Raw genomic sequence first — 22,312 nt, 5'->3', positions numbered from 1 at the left:
GAAGCATGAGGTTGAGCGATTGTTTAGTGTATCATATGCGAGGATCATAGATGGGGACATCCAGGGTTGTGTAAGCTATTAGGTACAAAAAGACGGACAAAGTTGTCCAATATGACAATATTAAAAAATCAAAATAATTCATTTAATTCATTTAATTCATGAAATAGTTCGTTGAACTGGCGATTCTTGTGGAAACTAATACGTACCTATTCTTGAGTTGACACTTTGGCTGTCATTGAATATCACCACTCATCTCAACGTGGAGACTACCTAGACTTCCTCCATCAACATCAGTCATCGAACCATGCAATCAACCCCACGGCAATGGAGCCTCTCCCCTCCCATCGCCAGTTGATTACATCCCTCATAAGTTCCATCTCCAATATCGCGCCATCAACCACCGCAGAAGACACATCATCAGTGCAGCCACTTCGGGCCGCTCAACGCCCCACATTATCACCCTTACAAACCATTCTCCCCTCTCAACGGCCTCTACTATTAACTCTTCACGTGCTGTTCCCAACTCTTCTGCTCCCAGCGCTGGATCTTCTCGATCGGGGACTCGTTATCAGGCTGGTGCGAAATGAGGAGCTTCAAGATGGGATTCCATCAGATAAGATAAAGAACGACATGTTTCTTGTTCGCTCTCTCGCTACAACACTTTCGCGCCGGACGCGAGACTTCAGTTCATCATTGAAGCGCTACGTTATACATCTTGATGCGTGGAATTGCACATGTCCGAGCTTTACGTTGGATGCTTTCCCGGCCCATGCTCATTCTCATGCTGTCTCAACAACAACCCAAGTGCAGCAATTACCAACTGAAGATGGGCAGTGGTCTTTTGGAGGCAAAGGTATAGATCCATGGGGTGATGCTCCTCCATGTTGCAAACACCTCCTTGCATGCTTACTTGTTGATAAATGGTCAGAAATGCTCGGTATGTATGTTGAGGATCGGGTTGTATCAAAAGGTGAAATGGCTGGTATTGTAGCCGACTTGTAAATATGGTTCATCATAGCAGTACCGAAAGACCCGTCTCTCAAGACGTATCTGTCCAGCATGTTATCCGCGCTCCGTCCTCTAATAATCCGGTTTGATATGATCAATGTACAAAGGCGCTTTTACCTTGACCTTTGGTCAGGATATTGCCATGGTTCCCCTCCGCCAGACGCCAAAGAGCCTCAGTCCAAGTCTAGTTCATCTGCCAGGTCTTTTGTCTTTGTTCCTTATTTCTTAGTCTCCTTGTTCTCCTTGTCCTTTTCCGCGCCCTCCTTGGAGTCACCACTTGGACTATTGGCGCCATCCTTCTTCTCATCCTTGCCATTGATCTCTTCCTTCTTGGCCTCCTTCTCCTCCTGCTGTTGTCTATTTTGGATCTTGTTCTCAATCAGATCGTGGAATGCTGTGATGGCACGGATCAGACTGCTCAGGTAAATAGCCATAAGCTGGTCATTGGTCTTGACGCTCATCGCATATGCCAACTCGCCACCACCAGACTTGCCATCTCCTTCGGGTGTCGAGAGATTAGGCAGCAGGTTGAAGACATCCTGCAAGTTTCCGAGGATTGCATGGTTGACTGGTAGTTGCTTGTCGAGAACCTTCTGGAGGTATGTGCCGATATCTCGAAGGCGCAGGTGCAGGCCCTGGAGTGATTGAAGCTGGTTTGTGACTCGTGTGGACAATGTGCCGGCGGCCACATCGCGGATATCTCTTAGCAGGTGCTCAACGCCGATCTCCTCTGCTTCCTCGGCCTCGATAACGGAAGGGGTGTGAACAAATGTTCGGGCAGTGGTTGTGCCGTCCTGGTGAGTGTCAGTAGCTGGTTGGTGACCTGAAATCCGGAAGGTTCGTCAACATACGTCCTTGATCTCGTCAACGGCGAAGTAAGCATCTGTAGGAACTCCCGACTCCTTGGGCTGAACATCGACAATAACGAGCAGAGGATTGGGTGTGTAGCGCTTGAAGAGTTCATTGATTTCCAAATCGGATGCACGTAGCTTGGGACCAGTGTGATACCATCCTATGAGCTTCTCTCGGGCGTTGACCTTCTTGAACATGTCGTTCATTGACTCGACGTAGTTGTGGTCAAGGAACCATACTGAAGGGTCCTTCTCATCTTCCTCGAAGGGAACTGTGTAGCAATTGTAAGCGCCGCCCAACTTCCGGCCCCATGATACTAGGGTAACACACCAGCGAAACTGTTCGACACTCTCACATCATTTCCATCATTTTGTCCCAGAAGAACGCCAACTACTCGTCGCTTTGTCTTGGTAGAAACAGTTCGGTTGTAGTGGTCGACGGCTGAGAGAAGGACGAGGGGCGCAACGGTGACGTTTCGAGTAACGAGGGAGAGTGTTTCTGCTGTTGTAGTAGGCATCGTTGCTTCGTCAATGTATCTCTATTACGACGTATGCTGAACTGTGTAGAGATTCAATTCAATGCGCGATCGTAGTCGTGCAGGCGCGGCGAAGTTGGAGGTAGAGTCGTGATGTGGATGCAGTGATTATTGTGGCCGCACGTACGTAGTCTTGAGGCTGCCTTCTTGGGGGAGCTTAGGTAGCTCCCAATTGGGCCAGGCACCTTGAGCCTTCGAGCTCAAGCCTTGCAGTGCCACGTCACGTGGAAGCAGCCACAGCCGAATATTCAGCCACATGCTATGAACGAAGCGGTATCGCAACCAAGAGAATTGAAAGCACAGGCCATTGAACAAAGAAAAGCGAGGATTTTAAATTTTGGACTAGTGAATAAATAGAGAGAGTAGCGTTGATTTTCGTTAATTGTACTATTGACTTCATAGGTAGATGAATGGTTGAATCGGCCTATGTTGCATTATCAAATCTAGAGCTCCAGTTTATTAGATACCTAGATACTAGCAGTGACCTACCTAACGTAGGTCATCATCCTAGGGCATTACATATACAAGCAGACTTACCACAAACAAGAGTCTTTTATTAGAGAGTCATTTCAAGTAGCAGGTCAACGCTTGTTTGCTGGATCTGGCATAGCGTGATCAGATCTTCCTCTTATGGTAAGCGACTCGATTCTGGTGAGATTGCCGCCCACTTGGGCCTCGGTGCGAACCGGAGTACGGTAGTTAAGGATGAAAGTACATATTGAGGGAAGAAATCATTGAAGAAGCAGGGTCCAATACGAAATGGTATATGATGATGCCATCACTATAAACCCTAGACTTGGCTTCGGGACATCTCTAGGAGAGCGGAAAGATGGAGGCTAACATGCTAATGCCGGCTATTAACACACCTACACGTGGGCGCAAGCGTTGATTTACGAGGGTGCCATTACTACTCGAATAGGATATAACAAAACGAAGGCACTCGTGCAGCGATGCTAACTACCAATACCTAGTCGTTCCTTGCACGAGTGTGGCTAGCCGTGAAAGGGCAGACGAGGAGGTCGGCTGTACGCAGACCGAGGTGTGGCCGTTTTTCTGCAACAGATGAAACATGAAGAGAGTTAATTACATAGTATTCTTGGATTGTTGAACTGGCGGGGATATGCCGGATCAAAGGGGCCCGTGGCATCCCAACTCTCTGAACCTCGGTCCTGGCGACCGACCGAACTCCGTTGCATCATGGCAGTTGTAAGCTGACCTTCCGCCATTGGCTTCGGCCAAGAACGGTTATAGCATCTCGGAGTATAGTGAGATGAGGAAAAACGGGCATGTTCCGGATACGGTTGTTGTTGAGGCAAGTTGCGAACTACCCTAAGGTCCTATAGGCATCTGTACATCGGTGATGTATAGAGATGATGGACTGAGCATCATGGATGACAGCAGTGCTTATGGCTGGGCAGATATAGCAATTACAGTGGCTCGAGCTGGAAAGCCACATGCTCTCGCTGTATTTGAATTTATACATGGATGTCAGATAATGTTATTGCTGGATCTTGTCGTGTTACGAACAGGTGGTGGTCTCTATAACGCCGTAGCTGTACCGAGTACCTTGTCCTGAGCCTGTGATTGAAAGCTTGCTTTTGGTGTGTTTATATGCACGTTTTCAGCCCTGGCGACGTTACCTACAAAATAACGGTCCACCAAAGAAAGACAAGCAAGCGATACTGATCATCCAGAATTCACAAAACTGCCTCCCTTTATCTATCAAATTATATAACTATCCGTAGATATCAAAAGCCACGATTGCTTCCATCTCAAAGGCCAAGGCGCATCCCCAGCAGGTTAATTACAGGGGTGTACCCCCATCATCAGTCGGTCCAGCAGAAACGGCCCCAGTTGACCAATCACAGCTCGCTAAAGCTTCTCCCCCAAACCTCCCGTCCTCCGGCTACGCACTCAAGATTTCCTTGTCTTGACTTTGTTCCTCTCTTTTCTCTCTCTCTTCTTCCACTTCGATCCCCTCAGCCTCGCACCAAAGAACAAAGTCTCTCGTCAATTCCATCTTTGCTTCTCTGGATCTTTCAAGATCTCTTTCAATTGCCCGCCAGAACAAGTTCCAGTTCCAATTTCATCTTCCACAACCGCAGCGATGGGTTTCATTGAGGACGAGCTCAAGCAGCTCAAAGATGTTCTTAGCACCATTGACACTCGCATCAAGAAGCTCGAGGCGCGAGCCACTGGCGGTCCCGTCTCCACTGAAGAGATCCGAATGATCCTCATCGGTCCTCCTGGTGCTGGTGAGTGTTTTTGCGCCGCAAATGCTCGCTTAGTCTTTTACTAACTGTGCTTCCCAGGAAAGGGAACTCAGGCCCCCAAGATCAAGGAGCGCTTCTCTTGCTGTCACTTGGTACGTTAATTCGCGTCGCAAAAACACAGCCTTTCAAAGTCTCGACTCTCTAACATGTATTCTCTCGTTGCGCAGGCTACCGGTGACATGCTGCGATCCCAGGTCGCTAAGAAGACCCCTCTCGGTGTTGAGGCCAAGAAGATCATGGATGCGGGCGGTCTGGTCAGCGACGATATCATGATTGGCATGATCAAGGAGGAGCTCAACAGCAACAAGGAGTGCCAGGGCGGGTGAGTTGCATCATTTCACGGTTTTCGGGTTCCAGACGTTTTGAGCCCGCAAATCTCGATCTACACCGACGTGATCAACGAACCAGGATACTAATAATTCGCGTCTCAGCTTCATCCTCGATGGCTTCCCTCGAACTGTCCCCCAGGCCGAGAGCCTCGATGCCATGCTCACGGAGCGAAACCAGAAGCTCCAGCACGCCGTCGAGCTCCAGATCGACGACTCTCTTCTCGTTGCCCGTATCACTGGCCGATTAGTCCACCCCGCTTCCGGACGCTCATACCACACCACCTTCAACCCTCCCAAGGAGTACATGAAGGACGACATTACTGGCGAGCCTCTTATCCAGCGAAGTGACGACAACGCCGAGGCTCTGAAGAAGCGTCTTGTTACCTACCACAAGCAGACCGCCCCTGTTGTGGGTTACTACAAGAAGACTGGTATCTGGAGCGGACTCGACGCCAGCCAAGAACCTGGGCAAGTGTGGAAGAACATGCTTAAGGTCCTCAACGAGAAGCGAGCTTAAACCCTGCCCAGAGCGGTTGGCTTTCCCCAGCTGCCACTTGGTGCGACTGAGGCAACAAGACGAATGCTGAGTGAAAATAAAAGCCAGCTCGTCTTGGATATATGAACGGTATGAACTGTAAACTGGGAAGAGGCGAAAGAGAGAGTGGAGAGTCCAATCTTCCAGGCAAAAGAGGCGTTATAAGGTAGAGTGTTTGTCTGCGGTGCGGCCCTGTGTGGCCATGTGTGGAAAAAGCTACCTACTTTGGACGACGATTAGCCATGTATCAAAATGTCTTTTTTACAAGAGTTTCCAACCAACAGAAAGTTGGCTTTCGAAGCGTTATATATCTGGCCTACCTGTTTCTCGTGAAGATGGAATGCTCACTTTATGGGGTTAGTCTCAGATAGACTAGAGCCCTCAACCCAAATCATAGCCCTCGAATCGACTTACACAACCCCAGTTTCAATAATGATCAAACTATGACTCTGCAATATTATGCCTGAGTCTCTATTGAAACGCATTTGGAGCCCTTTGTAGGACTCCTCGGCATAACATCTATACTAATGATATCATTGAATGCATTCTGTTGGAATGCAGAAATTCTCCTAGCCACCAGTCTACCAAGCAAGTACGCCCGTTTTTAAGAAACACACCAAGCTCCCTCGCAATGCTTCAAAAATAGGAAGAGGAAAATACGACGCCCTGAATTTCCAAGGCTGTGTCGGCAATTATGAGAATGTCGGGATCAAGAGAGGATAAGGGACAATCTTGAGAGCCAGGTAAGGTAAGCCAGTATGGGTGGGAGTGAATACGTCGAGGGAGAGACTGGCGGTTGGTAAGGTAGGTAGTAGGAATTATGTCACACAACTTGAGAGCGTAATTCGTTGAGTCTTATCATAAAATAGCGAGGGATTTCTCACCCCGCGAGTACCTATCGCTTCGGGGTCGCTGACAGGGGAAGGTCAGTAGAGGTAGAGCGAGTCGCGGAAGCGCAACTGACCATTGACCATCTGCCTCTGCTTGTTAAGCCAGCTCCGCGGAGCTTCGTGCCGCCTTTGCAAAACGACATGGTTGCTCTGAAGCCGGCTCGTAAGATCATACCATGCTGATGAGATGAGAGCGTTTTCTCTTTCAAGGTTCCGGATAATTTGATCGCTCGCGGCCTTGAGTCACAGATAATTAGCACCAGGTTTCAGTCGCAGTAAGAAAAAAACATGATAAAAATATATGATGTTACTATATACACAGGAAGAAATTAAACATACCTTTTGTGCAGCCACAGCCTCGCCATCGTGTGCAGCCTTGAGTTTACGTTGTAGGTCGATCCTGTCCGTCTCCGATCGTTCAAGTTGCTAGAACATATCTGTCAGCCAACTAAATCTACCGGATGTCACATGCATATCAATAGGTCCCTCTGGCTCCCCTACTTGCCCTCGCTGGAGGGGACGCGGGGGTAGTAGTGCAGAAGCAGGCCTCGGGATCTCAGTTCCAATGGGATCTAGCGATGAACTCGGTCGACCACCTGCAAATGTGGGATTCAAAGGCCAAGCGGCATCGTCTTCTAACGACATCTGGCTATCTTTGTCTGAGACCACTAGGTCTTCCCCATCACCATTAACAATTGCATCAAAAAATGGACTCACCTCGCGGATTTCTCTGAGGCGGGCACGCAGCTTCTCAATCAGCTCACCCTTCTTGCTGGGGTCAGGTGGTGCATCGCCTGTGCCATTGATGTCTTGCAGCTCCCGGCCCTCTTCCACCTCCTTACGCAGCTTATCCTTGGTAAGGAGAGCATCGACGAGCTGGGTTTGCTGCGCATCTCTCTCGGCGATAGTGTAGCTGAGCTGCTCTCTTGTGTAGTCGAGCTCAGACTTGAGGGACGAGATGATGGTAACATCAGCGCCCTTGAGCTCCTTAAGAGCATCTGCCCCTTCTTTGTCGAGAGCCGAGAGCTGAGCCTTAGCAGCAAGAAGTTCGCGGCCTTGATCTGCCACCTGAACGGAGAGGTCCTTCTCCCTCTTCTTCGACTGTTCGAGTTCGAATTCGCACTGCAATAATGACTGTTTAATGTTGAGAAAGGCCTTGGTCCTGTAGTAATCCGAAGTAAGTATCTGATTCCCATCAGGGGCACCGGCTTCATCAATTGCTTTGACTAACCCTTCGCCGGTCATGTTGTTGATCAGAGCCTCCATTTGATCATGCAAAACAGCATGCTTTTCGAAAATGTCGTTATAGTTCTTTTGAAGGTGAGCACGTTGTCGCTTCTCTTCGTCCAGCTCTCGGCGTAGTGGCGCGGTATCCCCAGAGCCGACTGTGCTACGCAGCAAATCGTTCTCGGCCTTTAGGCGAGATAGTTCTAGGGGCAGGTTAACTTGGCTAGGTTGGCCGTCCTCGGTAGCTGCATCGTTAAGTTCATCCTCGAGATTTCCTGTCAGACCTAACGCGCCGGGTTCTGCGCTTTGTGCGGCTCCTCCACTCTCTAGTTGCTCCTGGAGATCCTTGATGAAGTTCTCATCGTGGCTTTGACGTGCCCTCAAGCGAATCACCTCGTCCTCCAGTGCTGCGATGTCCTTCATCAGCTGGTTCTTTTGGCTGCGTTCGTCCCAAAGATGTTGCTCGGATTGAGTAATCATCTTGGTCAACTCATCCTCTGCTTTCCTCGTCCGATTCCCCCTATCTTGATCTTCCAGCAGGATTTTAATTTGGTCTTGTAACTCCGTTTTCTCATATTGTAGGTTTTGCACCTCCTTGACGAGATGTTGCTGGGACTCGAGTTTCTGCTTATACCGCTCTGCAGTATTGGCCTTCTTCTCGAGATCCTCAGCTTTGTGTTTCCATTCCGTTGCTTGGTCGCGAAGCTCTTCTGCCTCTTTGCATTTTTCTGTCAATTTGAGGACTTCAGCTTCGAGTTGCGACTTGATGCGCTCGTCTCTTCGTATTGTTTCCTCATGTCTAGCAATGAGTTCCATCTGGTCATGCACCTGAATCTCTAGGTTTTTGATCATCTCGGCATTGTTAGCACCATCTATAGTGGCCTTCCGCAAGACCTCCAGCTCTCGGTCGTTCTTCTCTTTATCAAACCGGAGCTCTTCGTGACTTGTTTGTAAATGATCAAGCCTGGTGATATAATCTGACAGTTGTCTCTTTGTTAAGTCAAGTTGCGACCGCAAGGCTGCATTCTGCTCTTCAACGAGTAGATCAATGTCTCGCGCCTCCATAACAGCGTCGATGGCTTCATCCACATCATCGTCGCCTTGTGAGCTGTTAATATCCTGCTGTATTGTCTGGATTATTTGCATAATCTCTGCCTGAGTGTGTTTGTCGAGACCTGTTATCCGAGGAATATAATGCTGGGCTTCGGGACCTAGTGCGGCCACTCCCAACATGACAGCCAAGAGCTGGAAAGTTAGCCGTATGCAAAATGAGTGTAGAGAAGAGAGATTTACCTGACTGATGCCTTGAGCATCGGGATTCTCAGCGATTGCATGATAGTCGAACTTTTTTGCCTGACAAGCAAGCTCGGGAACTGCTCGTCGAATGTAGCGGAAGAGACCCTTGTAGATGCTCTGAATGTTGCGCTTGTTTGTCAAATAGCGGGATGTGTTGGAATTTGTCTCGAGGGCGGACGTGTCAAAGCTAGGATCCAGTTGATGTAGAATTAGACCAAGGGTGACACCGTCGATGAGGTCCTCGACTGATTCTACCATGCGTTTCGGCTCGAAGACTCGTTTGATCTGAGGGGCATCTTCGGTCAGACTGGAGCTAGAAGACGGTGAGGGCTCTTCCTCGAAGACACTTACGGCCTTGATGAGCGCAGCCTGCGCGTTGACACTATAGCCTGGCATCCTGTGCTAAATATTGTGCGGTCGGAGTCAAATATTGGTCGAGGAAAGTATTCGATCAGGTCGTCGCTGTCGGGAATGATAATGATGGTGGAATTATAGGGAGTTGCGTCGCGTGTCTGGTAGCAGGGGTAATGGTTTTCGAGGCATTCGACGGCATGTCGAAATGGGATTCGAGGGTTTTAAAAGGAGCTGTTATTAAAAGAACAAAATCGGTTGTTCCATTGTTCAGTGATTGTGGAGTGAGTGTTCAGTGCGGACTCAAGGTTAGAGGGAGCATTGTTCTTCAACGTTTCGGCGACGTTGGGCCCTTGTTGGCTTGAGCTATGCGGTCGGGTGGGCTTATCGATTTGACAGGGGTAACAGCGTAGGGGCCCACGGGAAGTTCGAATAGCGGACTTTTAGGCTGTCAAATGGGCCAGCCAAAACTCGAGGATTATAGAAGCAATTTCATGGCTCAGCAACTAACGAAAGTACTGTAGGCACCTTAATTTGTCTAGTGTTGGGGTGTAATGGCCGTGAGTCGCGTATAGTGTCCGTAGTATCTCAGACCTCTACGAAGTACGGATGTAAAGTTACGGTGATCGAATATTGGTAATGGATATTATCGAATTCAATGTTGCTGGATGCCAATTGTGGCGTAGTGGCATGCCTAATGACAGCCTCTGAGGCATTCATTGATGCAGGAGGTGTACGGATACGTCAAAATATACAGAAAGCGTGGCTGTGCGGCCGGAGACGAAGAATGAACATTAGTGGACATACACAACAAGAAGAAGAAGAAGAAGATCTAAACATATAGAGAAAATCTACAATGACGCAACTCCATACTCGTTAGTTAGTGGGGGTGCCTGGTGTGTACTCCGTAGGTGCGGGTTGTTCATGGCGGCGAGACACATGGTTTATTAGCCTTAGTTAGTAGATACATTACTAACCTATGCTTCTGCCCATCTGGACCCCCGAACTTAAAAAGGATGATGGAATGAACACAGCAGCAGACCAATAGAACAAGGGTACATGAAGGCGCTATTCTATAGCCAAAATACAGACTCCGGAGAATCATAGGCCAAAAAGGCTCGGCTCTGTCACTCCCATATTATTAATTTTGGTGGAGCTGTAGTGGTGTACTTCGTTCGCATTAATAGCTGATGAACATCTGTTTGAGTTGATGTCTATCATATGACCAATATCACAAGCATCCGCAATAACAAAAGTTCTGTTCCACCTGGGAGAGGTTTTGTAACAATAATGAGCTCATTGAATCTCGTAACGAGTGTTGTCTTCCAAGCAATATCGAGGCTCCTATCCTATAACGCCCAAACAAAGGATACCACTATCTTAACACTGCCGTGAAACCCCGGCCAGTTCATTTCAAAGGCATGCTGTTGTCCCATCGTCTTTGTATCGTCATTTTCGTATTACCTCTAGCACCTTTAATCCGTTGTAACAACCTCGTCCTTCTCAACCCGAATCTGATGGTTCTCGTGGTTGACCTGAACGATCTCGAGCGCCTTCTCGGGTGCGATGACGGAGAAGCCCCTAGTCAACTGGTTAGTATCGAGCTGCCATAGTGCCAAAAGGCGGAGGATGCGCACTTGATGATGGAGTAAACATGAGTGATCTTTCCACCGGCCTTAATGAGGGCGTTTTTGCACTCGTCGACGATGCTGTCGGGGGTAGACTCGTCCTCGAACCAGACAATAGCTGACTTCTTTTGATCAACAGCCAAGGCGCCTGGGACAACCGCGAGAGCGGCGGCGACAAAGGGGAGAAATCTCATGTTGATAGTAGTATCGACGATCAAGTTGATGATGAAAATTTGTTGATGGTGGATACGGCGGTTGCTGCGATAAAGGCTCAGTCGATGTTGAATGCGTTGGATGATGCTCAAATGTTCGTGGCGTCAATGCAGAGGGTGATGGGGGATGGGCTGAGACTTTATATGGCCTGGGCGATTGGGATAGCTAATGGGCAGGCCTAGGCCTCTTCTTGGGGGCGGAAGATCCGAAGGAACCTGACGCCCACTGACCATGCGCCAGGGATGCTCTGGGGTTTGCATCACTCCACTGAAGCGAGTTTAAAGCAGTGTGCCACATGACGGGCTGACCAATAACCCAATCAGGCAGGTCGTCCACCCCACTCTTCCAATCGCGTTGTCGAGAATGAGGTACGTGCCTGAACTACCTACCTACTACCTACTAGGTAGGCAAGACAATTGTTCAACCACAGAAACGGCCGATAGACGGACAGCGACGTAAATGGCAGGACAAGATATCATGAGTTCGGGATTCAACATTATTCCTTCTTCATATACCGAGAATCTCAACTCTTTCGGTCCTAAATGTGTCGAGAGACAGCCAAGCGATGACGTTTCCTCAGCCTGTCGTGAGCCTGCAACCACAATGCAAGACATACAGTGATACGGTTCAAGTCACGCTCTAATAAGTAAGATAGTCTTTGCGGATATCAAATCAAGAAAGCAGCGATGACGGATTTTGTATCTGGATAGCTCTCTTGTCGTCATCGAATTGATTGGTAGCTTGTCTTCCCTCCCAGTCTCCACAACCCATCTTGGTGTAAGTCGACGCCACGAAGATCTTCTCGCCGAATAGGATTCAGGAACATGCCAACGACGACGTAAATAGTTAAAATATTCTTGATATGACGATATTCTAGAAAAAACATGTTTGAAAAATATCCAAAGAGTCTGTTTCAAAATTGTGAAACGCCATAAATGCCGAGTAAATATCGCCTAACTCCTGGCAACGCCGAGCTGGAAATGCCGAAATCACCTGTATGACACGATCACGTCCTCGAGGCGCCGGGAACACTGTCGTTCTCACTCCAAACTTCCTTGCTTTCCTGTTCAACAGCTCTCATAGCCACTGCGACATCTTCGAGCCGGGTTACCACGTCGATCACTCCTTGATTGACTCTCTGGAAATATCGATCATTGGCTTCTCGTCGTTTCCTTGCGAGGAGGATATCCACTTCCGTCTCTTCCTCGAGCTTGTGGCCCAGTCTCTCAACTCCTGTGCCGCTACTGTTGGGTCGTGAGATACTGCTGCTTCCAACGGCACTCTTCTCTGTGCCATCAGGACCAGACTTGGAGGTATCGCCGAGCGCACCCTTCATGTTTCGAACTTCAGATCCAGCTACAGACCCCACAGTTTCGAGCTGGGCTGTGTCTATAACATCATCTGCTTCACTTCTGGCCCAGGCTTGAGCAAGGGCAATTTGAGCGGCTCTCAAGTCAGCCAGCTTGCGGTCATGATCTGGGCCAAACACGTGAGTGCCACCAGAAGCTGAGAGCTCGACTTCTTCCAATGTCGCTTGCATTTCGGACCATAAGAGGTCAGTACGGTCACCTGTCGCGCGTGTGCTCTCTGCTGGAAATAGTCCAGCTCGATGATGAGAGGCCACAGCCCCGGATCGTCCAGATCTAACAGATGGAGCACGTTCGGCGTTAGGCCGTAAGTTTGACTGCCCTATGAAAGGGACAGTTGGCGGTGGTGCATTTGATAAGGAGACATTTGATGCTGATGGAGATGGATGAAGGAATAAAGAGGGAGGAGGATCTCGTTGTCGGCTCAGCGGTCGCGTTAGATGAGACATAATGACCTAAGAAACCTCTCGACTGGCTGGTAGTAATATGTACAATAAGAACAATACAGTTTGCTTCATTCCAGACCGATATCAATTGAGCATTTGACGCTCTTGACGCTAATACTGAGAGAGTTGAAGAAGACAGTGTAAAGAGTGTTGATGAGTCGGTTATCACTGTGCGACCCGCAACTCGAACTTCCACTGATGAACGATCAGTCCACAACTCATCGGAGGGTTTCTGTGGGGCTGCTCTTGGCACCACGTGATCTCTCGCCTGCCTCTAGGTTCACACAGGTCGCACCTTCTTCCTAGGGCCACCAAACCCTACCTGGAATTTTCGTTGGTCGTTCCTTCCCAAGTTTTCGTCGCCTCCGCAAATTACCATCACCATCCCGTCGTCGATACACAGACAGATCCGGTAGGTACTAGCCATTCAACCCAACACAAAAACATCCCCTCAGCTCTGCACGCTCGCGCTCGAGTTTTTCGAATCGATAATCGACTAACGACTTTCTCTGAAGCAAAAATGGCTGGAGGCAAACCCCGTGGTCTTAACGCCGCCCGCAAGCTGCGAACGAACCGAAAGGACCAGAAATGGGCCGATCTCGCCTACAAGAAGCGTGCCCTCGGTACCGCCTATAAGTCCTCTCCCTTCGGTGGTTCCTCACACGCCAAGGGCATCGTCCTCGAGAAGGTCGGTGTCGAGGCCAAGCAGCCCAACTCCGCTATCCGAAAGTGTGTCCGTGTTCAGCTCATCAAGAACGGAAAGAAGGTCACTGCCTTCGGTACGGCGAACCCCAGACACTACGAGACATGAAGGACCGGTCAAACTAACATCGATTTCTAGTCCCCAATGACGGTTGCTTGAACTTCGTGGACGAGAACGACGAGGTCCTCCTGGCTGGTTTCGGTCGCAAGGGCAAGGCCAAGGGTGATATTCCCGGTGTTCGATTCAAGGTCGTCAAGGTCTCTGGTGTCGGTCTGCTCGCTTTGTGGAAGGAGAAGAAGGAGAAGCCCCGTTCTTAAGCGAAGGGCTCGCAGATGGAAACAAAGTCATATTTCGACACGTGGAGTCTATTCGGATTGCTTGCATCGGCATTACTGGTTAGGGATCTGATCATGGGAGACGAGGTCTGAAAATGGGAAAATAGATCACAAAGTCTTCGACGAACAAAACAACGATGTGCACGCCGCGTGAGGTGGAATCTTGAGGGTCTGAACCTATATCTCCGTATATGATGACATTATTGTACAATTGCTTTACATGCTTCAATACTGTTTGGCCTTCAACTCTCCGACTTGGCCTCGTCCTCAGGTCCCTGGACATATCTGATAGTGTAGTCCGCAGCCATGCCGAGGCTGATCACGCCACCAGTGATCCAACACCCGTTGATGAACCACCACCAACAATCCTTGACATCCTTCAGATTGACTCGCTTAATCATGATACCAATCGTGACCATAGCTCCTCCACAGCTCCCAACAAAGAACGCCGGGCCAGCACCAGCTGCAAATCCGGCAGCAGCCAAAAGAGAGATCTGTACAGCGGCCAAGCCAGTCAGCACTTGCTTAGTCTCAGCATCATGCTTCAGTGCAATGCTCTTGATTCCCGCCTTGACGTCGTCCTTGATGTCCATATGAGCATAGATCATGTCATATAATATTGTCCATGCGATATTTGAAGCATATAGACAGGCCGCAGCTGTCAAGGCTGGAGTATGTGACAGCAAGTCGATTCCAAGAGCCGGGAAACCCATAATAGCGCCCCACGAGAAGGTGAGGCCGAGAACTGCTTGGGGGTAATAAGTAACTCTCTTGGCCAAAGGATAGCTGGCTACCAGGAGCAAGCTAGGGACGCCGTAAAAGAGGCAAGGGAGGGGAAATTGGAGTAATATCCCAAGGCCGGCAAACAGTTGAATCCCAGTGTAGACAAGTCCCTTGAACGGTGTGATCGCACCACGAGCAATCGGCCTGAGTCGAGTTCTTGAGACATGGGGATCGAGGTTGCGGTCCCAAAGATCATTGATAGTACATCCAGCACCTCTCATGATGAGAGCTCCAGAGAAGAAAAGGAGTGATGTTCCAACGACAGAGCCTGGAGTCGCCATTGGCATAGCTATTGGGGCAGCCATAAGAGTAGAAAAGAGACACGGGAAGAACAAATAATAGGTTCCAGCAGGCTTGTCAAGTCGAATCAGCTCAGCATAAGGAACCCATGAGGCTGGAAGTTTCGACAACAGTCCCGTCTCAGGTGGTTTATAAGGTGACGGTGCCGTCGAAGCTGATGCTGAGTCCAAATCCTGGGTGGCCAGGGGGAAAGATCGAGGTTTGGCCTCGTGAAACCCAACTGCTCGTTGATTATTATGCCATGGTTGTCTCAAGCCTTTGCAAGCACGAATGGGGGAAGGTCTTGTCTGTAGTTGTCTTGGTACTTTCAGAGCCCGATCTGAGATTCCTCGGCATTGAGCCCAGGCCGAAGCCCGGGTGAGCGCACTTAATCTCATGAGATATACAGTCTACAGTCCTACTAGGATCATGAGAATTTGAACTATGATTTTATAAAGATTTCATATTCAACTTACTACGAAGCGCTGTAAAAGAGGTTTGGTCACGTCAGACCTCAATGGCAGCTCACCAGAGTTCAAATCGAAAACTCTCGGTCCAAAAATATGAATCTGATAAACTTTAGAATCCTTGTCACCAAAGCTCACGTAGCAGTGGAGTGAATTGGCCGAGCTTGTTAGCGCAAGATCGACAATTGGTGCGTCACGTGCATATCGACCCGCTCGCTCTCTGTCTCTACGTACCTACCTACCTAGGCACCTTTGATTGGTTGCGCATTGTACAATCCAACGCCTAAGCTTCCGACGCGCCTACATCCATTCACCTAGGATTTGTATCCTCCCCCAAAAACCTATCCTCGTTTACGGTGTCTTTGTCGCTATTTTCGCACTGAATGGGGGCAATTTGCGAAACGAACGGCTTTTGGGCCTGATTTCGCACCGACGACTTTTCGAGACTTCCCGTTCTTTGCGACCAACAATCTCCCTATCTCGAGCGAACCCCACTACAGCTTCGCGCGTATTCTTGAAGCTCGACAAGATGCCGACTTCGCTACACCCGCAGGCCAAATTCGATCCCATCCCGCCTGATCTAGACTTGTATAGCTTGGTCGACAAGACCCCGAATTTCAAGTGGGTTCAGCGTGTATCGAGAACCCAAATACGCAATCTTGGACAGCAGGAGTTTGAGAAGCTGGTGTTGATTCACGTCATCGCTGGCGGCAAACCCCTGGTCATTGATGGATGGGATGGTGTTCTACCAACTGGACTTTTCGATGTCCGCTGGCTGGAGGAGACGTATGATAAGCGACGTAGGTCAATTCTTCTCAGATGACATTCGAAAGCATACTAACCCTAGGTTAATCAGAGGAGAATGTGAGAGACATCAATGCGGGTTCGGATATTCCTATGACGATGGGACATTACCTACGATCGATGCGACAACTGGCGAATCAATGGACACCTACAAATTTCAGAGACGATCGCCGTCAGCGCCTTTACTTGAAAGATATAGACTGTCCTCCCGAATGGCGTGATACGCTACAAAAGGTCATCCATCCGAACCTATTCTACCTCAATGAGAATGCCAGCGAAGCTGGTGGCTCGCAACAAAAGGAAGACGCCTTCCGCGATGGGGCTGCTGCAGCACCAGCTGGTGATTTGATGTCCAGCTTACCAGAAGAAATGCGGGCCCAAAATCTTATGTGCTACATTGGACACGAAGGCACATTTACCCCAGCTCATCGTGAGATGTGTGCATCGTTAGGTCAGAATATCATGGTAGAAGCATCAGAGGGCGAGAAGGGCGAGAAACCAGGAAGCTCCATCTGGTTCATGACAGAAAGCAAGGATCGCGAGGTCGTTCGAGAATACTTTCTCTCCATGTTGGGACACGATATTGAGATTGAGAAGCACTTTGCTCAAATCAATGCGTGGAAGAAAGCACCTTTCGACGTCTATATCGTCGAACAGCGAGTCGGCGACTTTATCCTCATTCCACCCCTGGCAGCACATCAAGTCTGGAATCGTGGCACTCGAACAATAAAAGTAGCATGGAATCGGACGACTGTCGAGACCCTAGAGTTGGCATTGCACGAAGCCCTGCCAAAGGCTCGTCTCGTCTGTCGCGACGAACAATACAAGAACAAGGCCATCACTTTCTTCGCTTTACAGAAGTACTATCGCCAACTTCAGAAACTGGAGGAGGATGCAGAGATGACATCGATGAGTTTCATAGGACTTGGTCAAGACATTCTCAGGAGCTCACCTCGTGCTAGACAGCTTGCCGGTGACTTCAAAAAGCTATTTAGTCTGTTTACTGAGATTCTCATTGACGAAATGTTCGCACACAAGGAGAAGGACGTCGAGTTTATCGAGTTTGACTCGTGCATCACATGCTCATATTGCCGTTCAAATATCTTCAACCGGTTTTTAACATGCAAACATTGTACTCGGACGCTGATGAACGGCGATGAGGATACTTATGACGTTTGCATGGAATGCTACGCCATGGGACGGTCTTGTGCCTGCCTTTCGGGCCTTCAATGGTGTGAGCAATGGTCTTGGGCTGACTTGGTCAATAACTATGAGGATTGGCGTTCAATGATTATCAAGAACGACGGATTTGTTGACTTTGAAACCTCGCCTCAGCCCTTAGAGATCGCCAGACAGCGCTCAGGAAAGAAGTCGTTGGCACAAATTTGCCAAGAAGCCTTGAGAAGACGACCCTGGAAAGACATCACTCAGCCAGAACGCGAAATTACGCCAAGCGAGTCGGAGCCCGAGGTCGATGGCGAAGGAAAACCAAAGAAGTACAAACGCAAGAAGAAGAAGGGAGAGCTTAGGCGATGCCACGTCTGTTGTCACAAGGACTATGCCTACCGAGTACACCAATGCACCAACCCTGGCTGCACTGAATCCTATTGTTATGGCGTTCTTTATCGAGCCTTTGATATGTTGCCACAGAAAGTGCTTGAGGATGAGCAATGGCAATGTCCGAAGTGCTTAGGTATATGCAATTGTGGCCACTGTCGCCGCCAAGGCCATACAGACCCCTACACACCTAAGAACACCTTACTGGGACATGATACCCGCCCGATTGCCGATGATCGAAGTGTGGAAGCACTTGTCGACTTCCGAGTACACAACCTTTCATGGTTGAAGGCTGCTGGAGAGGAAAGTCGCAGCAAGGACAGTAGAAGGATGAAGAGATTAAGAGAGCAGGCCGATAATGCCAAGGCACAAGATATTACCGAGCAGGATGAAGAAGATGACTCCATGCAAGACGCAGAGCATGATCCTCCTAGCGGTATGCACGCACCTGGCATGAACGGCTACGGAGATCAGAGTCATGTTCTTGGTCAAGGCGACCGGTCTTTGGCTGATAACACCATGGAAGGGCCATATCCACCATACCACGAGGAGAATGCCGGGCCGGCCGATCAGTCCATGGCGATGGATATGTCACAGGCTGAAGACGCTGATACCTCCCTCTACCCTGATCCTTCACTGGTGGCACGACAGCGCATTGGTATGGGATACTATGAACCAGACGATACACCCGACAAGATTCTCTTTGATCCTTTCCAGGCTCCATCTGAGGAAGCCATGCGACCATCCGAGCCAGATATCCCTGAGTTCGTCAAGAAGTCTATCCGCGCAGCCAAGAGAAAGGCCAAACGAGAAAACGAGGATCCCGATTTTGTTGTTGGCAAGTCCCACCATAAGAAGCCTCGTCTCGCGGCAGAGCCAGAAGCAGATTTTCTGGATAGCATGGACCCTGCGCTGTTCAATGGGCCGCCAGCTACCCCTGAGGCCGTCATGGATCAGCCTGGCCAGGATACAAGGGACCCGAGCACTGCACAAGACACGGGAACAGACGGCGCCCAGGACACACCAGATCAGACCCCAGCTCCGCACCCGACTCCGGCTCCGGCTGCGGCTGCCGCTCCAGTCCCATCTAGAAAACGGGGTCAGCTGCTATTTGATGCAAATGAGCCTGAACTTCGACACGCCAAACCCATAGCATCATACGTGGAGGCGGACGTTGACTCAGACGAGTTCGAAGAAGAGCGCACGCAAGCAACAAAGCCTAAAACATCCGCTGTCGGCGCACAGGGAGAGAAGATGTCGGCTGTCGATATGGCTGCTAACGCAGTTCGCGCCTTATTCGGAACATCATCCCCCGCACCGCAACCCTCCATTGAAGAAGACCTTAAGTCTGTCCTTGAGACCAAGACTCCCTCCAAACGCCGTGGTCGCCCCCCTAAGACTGCATCTGCTACTTCCCAATGTACGCCAGCTAGTTCTTCCAAGAAGCCAACAGGCGGCCAGAGAGGTTGGCCCAAGGGTCGACCTCGAAAGTCACGTTTGTCTCAAGTTTTAGCCGCGGATGATACAACCGAATTCACTGACGAGTCCATCCAAGACCAAGGCAACGGCAGTGATGTCGAACACGGCAGAATGGTTGATGAACTCGAAGCACAGCTAGCTGCCGAGCTCCGTCCGGCTCCTTCGGAGGCTATAGCAGAACCTCCGCAACCCCGACGTCGAGGAAGGCCTAGAAAGTCTGAGGTAACCATCATTGCAGCGGGATCATCTGCTGCAGACCCTTTAGAAGCAGACGCCCGGTCAATATCAGGCAACCCTGATAATCGAGCCTCGCGAAGTGCTCGCCGTACTCAACGATCCGAGGGTATTGACAACGGATCTGCTCGAGATTCTGTATCCCCACCGCCGCCCAAATCGGGCAACGGAGGAACGCAGCTTATGTCTATGGCTGAACGAATGGCACTTAAGGGGAAGAAGTTCAAGATAGGCAAACGCAAATCCACAACTACTTCAGCCAATGTGACTGCAGCACAGTCAGGGGCGTCCACGCCCGCGCCAACCTTCAAGGCTCCTCTGGCGGTAATGGATGAGCCGACAGCAGAAGAGCCGAAGGGGGCTGCTCGTAGTCCTAGTCAGCACAGTGAACATCTCGGTAATAGATCACACTCTCAATCCTCGGCCCATAACGAAAGCTCGCGCAGCCCTTCGCTACCACCTCCAGTTCGGCGACCTCCACAGCCGACAGTTGTCAGAATTGGCGATTCAGATTCGGAAGCAGATATCAGTGATTCAATGTCGGTGTCAGGATCGGATTCCGGTAGTGACGGGGATATTCCGGCAAGACGTGGCGCTGGTCGTGGGGGGCGAGGAGGTGGGCGAGGCCGAGGCAGAGGTAGAGGTAGACCAAGGGGTAGTGGGAGGGGGCATCCAAGAGTCTAGAGAGCGTGTAAGAGGTTTTCGTTTAACGGGCACATTGATACCAATGCTGGAGGACTTTGAAACATTTGCGTTCACAAATGTTCGGTGATAGGGGTTATCAACGAATTTAATGCTACTCCGTACATCATGGTCTAACGACGTGTGGTATACATAAATTAGATAGTTAATGGGTTCATAATCATGTCTGTGGTGAGCCCAAGTCCTTTTCCAAATCACTCCACCGTCCGTTTCGTTTAGGGTCTAATTTCCTGAGAATCTGTAACCAAGACGTCACATCACTTCGACTCTCAGGCTCGAATGGCTGCCCCGTGAGTTGGTTCAATGCGATTGCGTACTCAACAAGAGCCTCGTAGATCCATTTTATGTCCTTGTAGTCTTGTAGTAGATCCTTGATTTCGGTTACTTCATCGTAAATGTATGACTTGCGCTCCTCCATCGTCAGATTTGGCGCTATTTGGCGGGTTGATGAAGGATTTGCGAGGTTCAATACTAGGAACTGGTGATAGTACCATAAAGACTGGTCTTCGGGTCCAACATTCAACGCTTCGCGAATAAGCTCAATTTCTAATCCAGATTAGCGATTGTGCAATATTTTGCAGGACAAAACAAACCTTTGTCAAGTAAATCTTTGCGAGACGCGTTGTCTGCTTTGCGCTCATTCAGAAGCCTTGTAATGAGCTGACTTCGGTTATGCCATGCTGAGAAATTGGACAGATCCTCATGGATCTTTTTGGTGGTATACTCAAACTCGAGCTCTACCAGGCTCTGACCGTTGAGCACGGAGCTCTCAAGCTGCGCTACAACGTGGCGACGGTAGCCCCAGGCGTGGAAGTTTCGTCGGTCTTTAGTGAGCATCTTGCTGACAAGACCTAGTTCCTCTTCCCAAATGTGCCGAGCTATGGATACGTCAAGTCTTTCGATGGCGCGGTCAAGCGTCCATAGTCGATAATTCCATATCCAGTAGCACTTGGGAAATTCCATCAGCAGGGGAACAGTGAAGCCCAGTTCGGAGCGTATCACGTTGGTATCGGCATCGCTATCAGTCGTTGTACCAGTCTTCCCAGCTGTCGGGGGGCCGGGGCGTGGCGGGATCTCGGTCGAGGAGGAGGGCAATGAAGCGTCGGAAGAGGCTGTGTGAGTGCCTATCGCTGAGGTATTCTGCGACTCCTTCGAGTGCGGCGATCCAGCCGAGGGTTTGGACAATAAGCCATAGATTAGACAGCGCCTGCGGGCGTTCCATATCGTGTAGTATTCAGGGTTGAGCCGTAGCAGCTTCGATGTAAGCTGGAATGTTTCGGCACCGTAGTTGTTGTCGGATATCTGCATATGCGTGAGAAACACGACCCTTGCATGTTCGGCTAGAACTAACCTGTTGGCGTATATCGTCCTCGAGACCACAGTACTTTTGGATCCTGACGAGATCCTGCTGGCGCTGTTCTTCTGTCCGTGACCGCGCAGCGCGGGCTATGCCGTGCTGCAAGCCTTGGGATCAGCATCAGTTACGGTAGACTAGTTTGTTGGGGGGGGTCGAGACTAACACTGGACATCCTGAAGAGCCTCGGCTTGTTGATTTAGCCTTGATCGTTGTTCGCGATGGGTTTGTGGAGGCTTGTGAATGTTTTACTGCTGAGCTGGACGATATGACCCCGCGTAGGAGTGTAGGGTAGCGTGATGTGGAATATTAGTGTCTTTGTGCTGCGATATCCTTGACTTATTCAGAAACCTACCTCAGAGCTACAACAGACATTAAATGACTTGCTTGGTACGATCTACCGGCGTCAATATTTATTTTCAATGATTCATCAGTCGGCTTGAGAGTAAAGTATGTTACTGGCCTCAAAAGTATGCTAGGAAGCTGACAAAACAAGCGTTACCGCAACTAGGGATACAGAGCGCATGATAAATCTGACAGAGAGAAATCACGGGGTCATAATCCAACAGAAGAGTACAAGAAATCTCTATCGAGGGCTGTTTGTCGTTCCTTGCATCGTAATTGATCGATTGATATCAGAGCGAAGAGTCGTCCAAGGGAAACCC

The 22,312-nt window shown here is 49.7% G+C and overlaps 10 protein-coding genes across 10 annotated transcripts; 4 read left to right on the top strand and 6 right to left on the bottom strand.

Moving 5' to 3' along the window:
* Nucleotides 1–324: 324 nt before the first annotated feature.
* Nucleotides 325–1,002, top strand: FPRO_10921 (uncharacterized protein; the record flags this gene model as incomplete). The annotated part of the gene is made up of 1 exon (XM_031231937.1): nucleotides 325–1,002. One exon carries the CDS (start codon nucleotides 325–327, stop codon nucleotides 1,000–1,002), a length of 678 nt encoding a protein of 225 aa, XP_031081924.1.
* Nucleotides 1,003–1,226: 224 nt separating this feature from the next.
* Nucleotides 1,227–2,377, bottom strand: FPRO_10920 (putative 26S proteasome regulatory subunit RPN8; the record flags this gene model as incomplete). Its single annotated transcript, XM_031231936.1, has 3 exons — nucleotides 1,227–1,802; nucleotides 1,860–2,131; nucleotides 2,191–2,377. 3 exons carry the CDS (start codon nucleotides 2,375–2,377, stop codon nucleotides 1,227–1,229), a joined length of 1,035 nt encoding a protein of 344 aa, XP_031081923.1.
* Nucleotides 2,378–4,502: 2,125 nt separating this feature from the next.
* FPRO_10919 (putative adenylate kinase) lies at nucleotides 4,503–5,514 on the top strand (the record flags this gene model as incomplete). Its single annotated transcript, XM_031231935.1, has 4 exons — nucleotides 4,503–4,650; nucleotides 4,708–4,760; nucleotides 4,836–4,990; nucleotides 5,100–5,514. The coding sequence occupies 4 exons, from the start codon at nucleotides 4,503–4,505 to the stop codon at nucleotides 5,512–5,514; spliced, it is 771 nt and encodes a 256-aa protein (XP_031081922.1).
* A 913-nt stretch (nucleotides 5,515–6,427) lies between these two features.
* On the bottom strand, nucleotides 6,428–9,341 carry FPRO_10918 (uncharacterized protein; the record flags this gene model as incomplete). Its single annotated transcript, XM_031231934.1, has 7 exons — nucleotides 6,428–6,444; nucleotides 6,497–6,659; nucleotides 6,762–6,848; nucleotides 7,140–7,584; nucleotides 7,654–8,894; nucleotides 8,943–9,230; nucleotides 9,297–9,341. The coding sequence occupies 7 exons, from the start codon at nucleotides 9,339–9,341 to the stop codon at nucleotides 6,428–6,430; spliced, it is 2,286 nt and encodes a 761-aa protein (XP_031081921.1).
* A 1,430-nt stretch (nucleotides 9,342–10,771) lies between these two features.
* FPRO_10917 (uncharacterized protein) lies at nucleotides 10,772–11,118 on the bottom strand (the record flags this gene model as incomplete). Its single annotated transcript, XM_031231933.1, has 2 exons — nucleotides 10,772–10,877; nucleotides 10,934–11,118. 2 exons carry the CDS (start codon nucleotides 11,116–11,118, stop codon nucleotides 10,772–10,774), a joined length of 291 nt encoding a protein of 96 aa, XP_031081920.1.
* A 1,025-nt stretch (nucleotides 11,119–12,143) lies between these two features.
* On the bottom strand, nucleotides 12,144–12,953 carry FPRO_10916 (uncharacterized protein; the record flags this gene model as incomplete). The annotated part of the gene is made up of 1 exon (XM_031231932.1): nucleotides 12,144–12,953. One exon carries the CDS (start codon nucleotides 12,951–12,953, stop codon nucleotides 12,144–12,146), a length of 810 nt encoding a protein of 269 aa, XP_031081919.1.
* A 517-nt stretch (nucleotides 12,954–13,470) lies between these two features.
* Nucleotides 13,471–13,970, top strand: FPRO_10915 (putative ribosomal protein S28; the record flags this gene model as incomplete). Its single annotated transcript, XM_031231931.1, has 2 exons — nucleotides 13,471–13,729; nucleotides 13,792–13,970. 2 exons carry the CDS (start codon nucleotides 13,471–13,473, stop codon nucleotides 13,968–13,970), a joined length of 438 nt encoding a protein of 145 aa, XP_031081918.1.
* A 260-nt stretch (nucleotides 13,971–14,230) lies between these two features.
* FPRO_10914 (uncharacterized protein) lies at nucleotides 14,231–15,448 on the bottom strand (the record flags this gene model as incomplete). The annotated part of the gene is made up of 1 exon (XM_031231930.1): nucleotides 14,231–15,448. One exon carries the CDS (start codon nucleotides 15,446–15,448, stop codon nucleotides 14,231–14,233), a length of 1,218 nt encoding a protein of 405 aa, XP_031081917.1.
* A 598-nt stretch (nucleotides 15,449–16,046) lies between these two features.
* On the top strand, nucleotides 16,047–20,275 carry FPRO_10913 (uncharacterized protein; the record flags this gene model as incomplete). The annotated part of the gene is made up of 2 exons (XM_031231929.1): nucleotides 16,047–16,317; nucleotides 16,374–20,275. 2 exons carry the CDS (start codon nucleotides 16,047–16,049, stop codon nucleotides 20,273–20,275), a joined length of 4,173 nt encoding a protein of 1,390 aa, XP_031081916.1.
* A 178-nt stretch (nucleotides 20,276–20,453) lies between these two features.
* On the bottom strand, nucleotides 20,454–21,822 carry FPRO_10912 (uncharacterized protein; the record flags this gene model as incomplete). Its single annotated transcript, XM_031231926.1, has 4 exons — nucleotides 20,454–20,839; nucleotides 20,887–21,595; nucleotides 21,645–21,757; nucleotides 21,816–21,822. 4 exons carry the CDS (start codon nucleotides 21,820–21,822, stop codon nucleotides 20,454–20,456), a joined length of 1,215 nt encoding a protein of 404 aa, XP_031081915.1.
* Nucleotides 21,823–22,312: the final 490 nt, after the last annotated feature.

This window comes from Fusarium proliferatum (genome assembly GCF_900067095.1).
Source record: "Fusarium proliferatum ET1 genome assembly, contig: FPRO_scaffold005, whole genome shotgun sequence".
In the NCBI taxonomy this organism is placed as follows: domain Eukaryota; kingdom Fungi; phylum Ascomycota; class Sordariomycetes; order Hypocreales; family Nectriaceae; genus Fusarium; species Fusarium proliferatum.
Note: the sequence above shows the minus strand (reverse complement) of the source record. Positions and strands in the feature narration are given on the sequence as shown.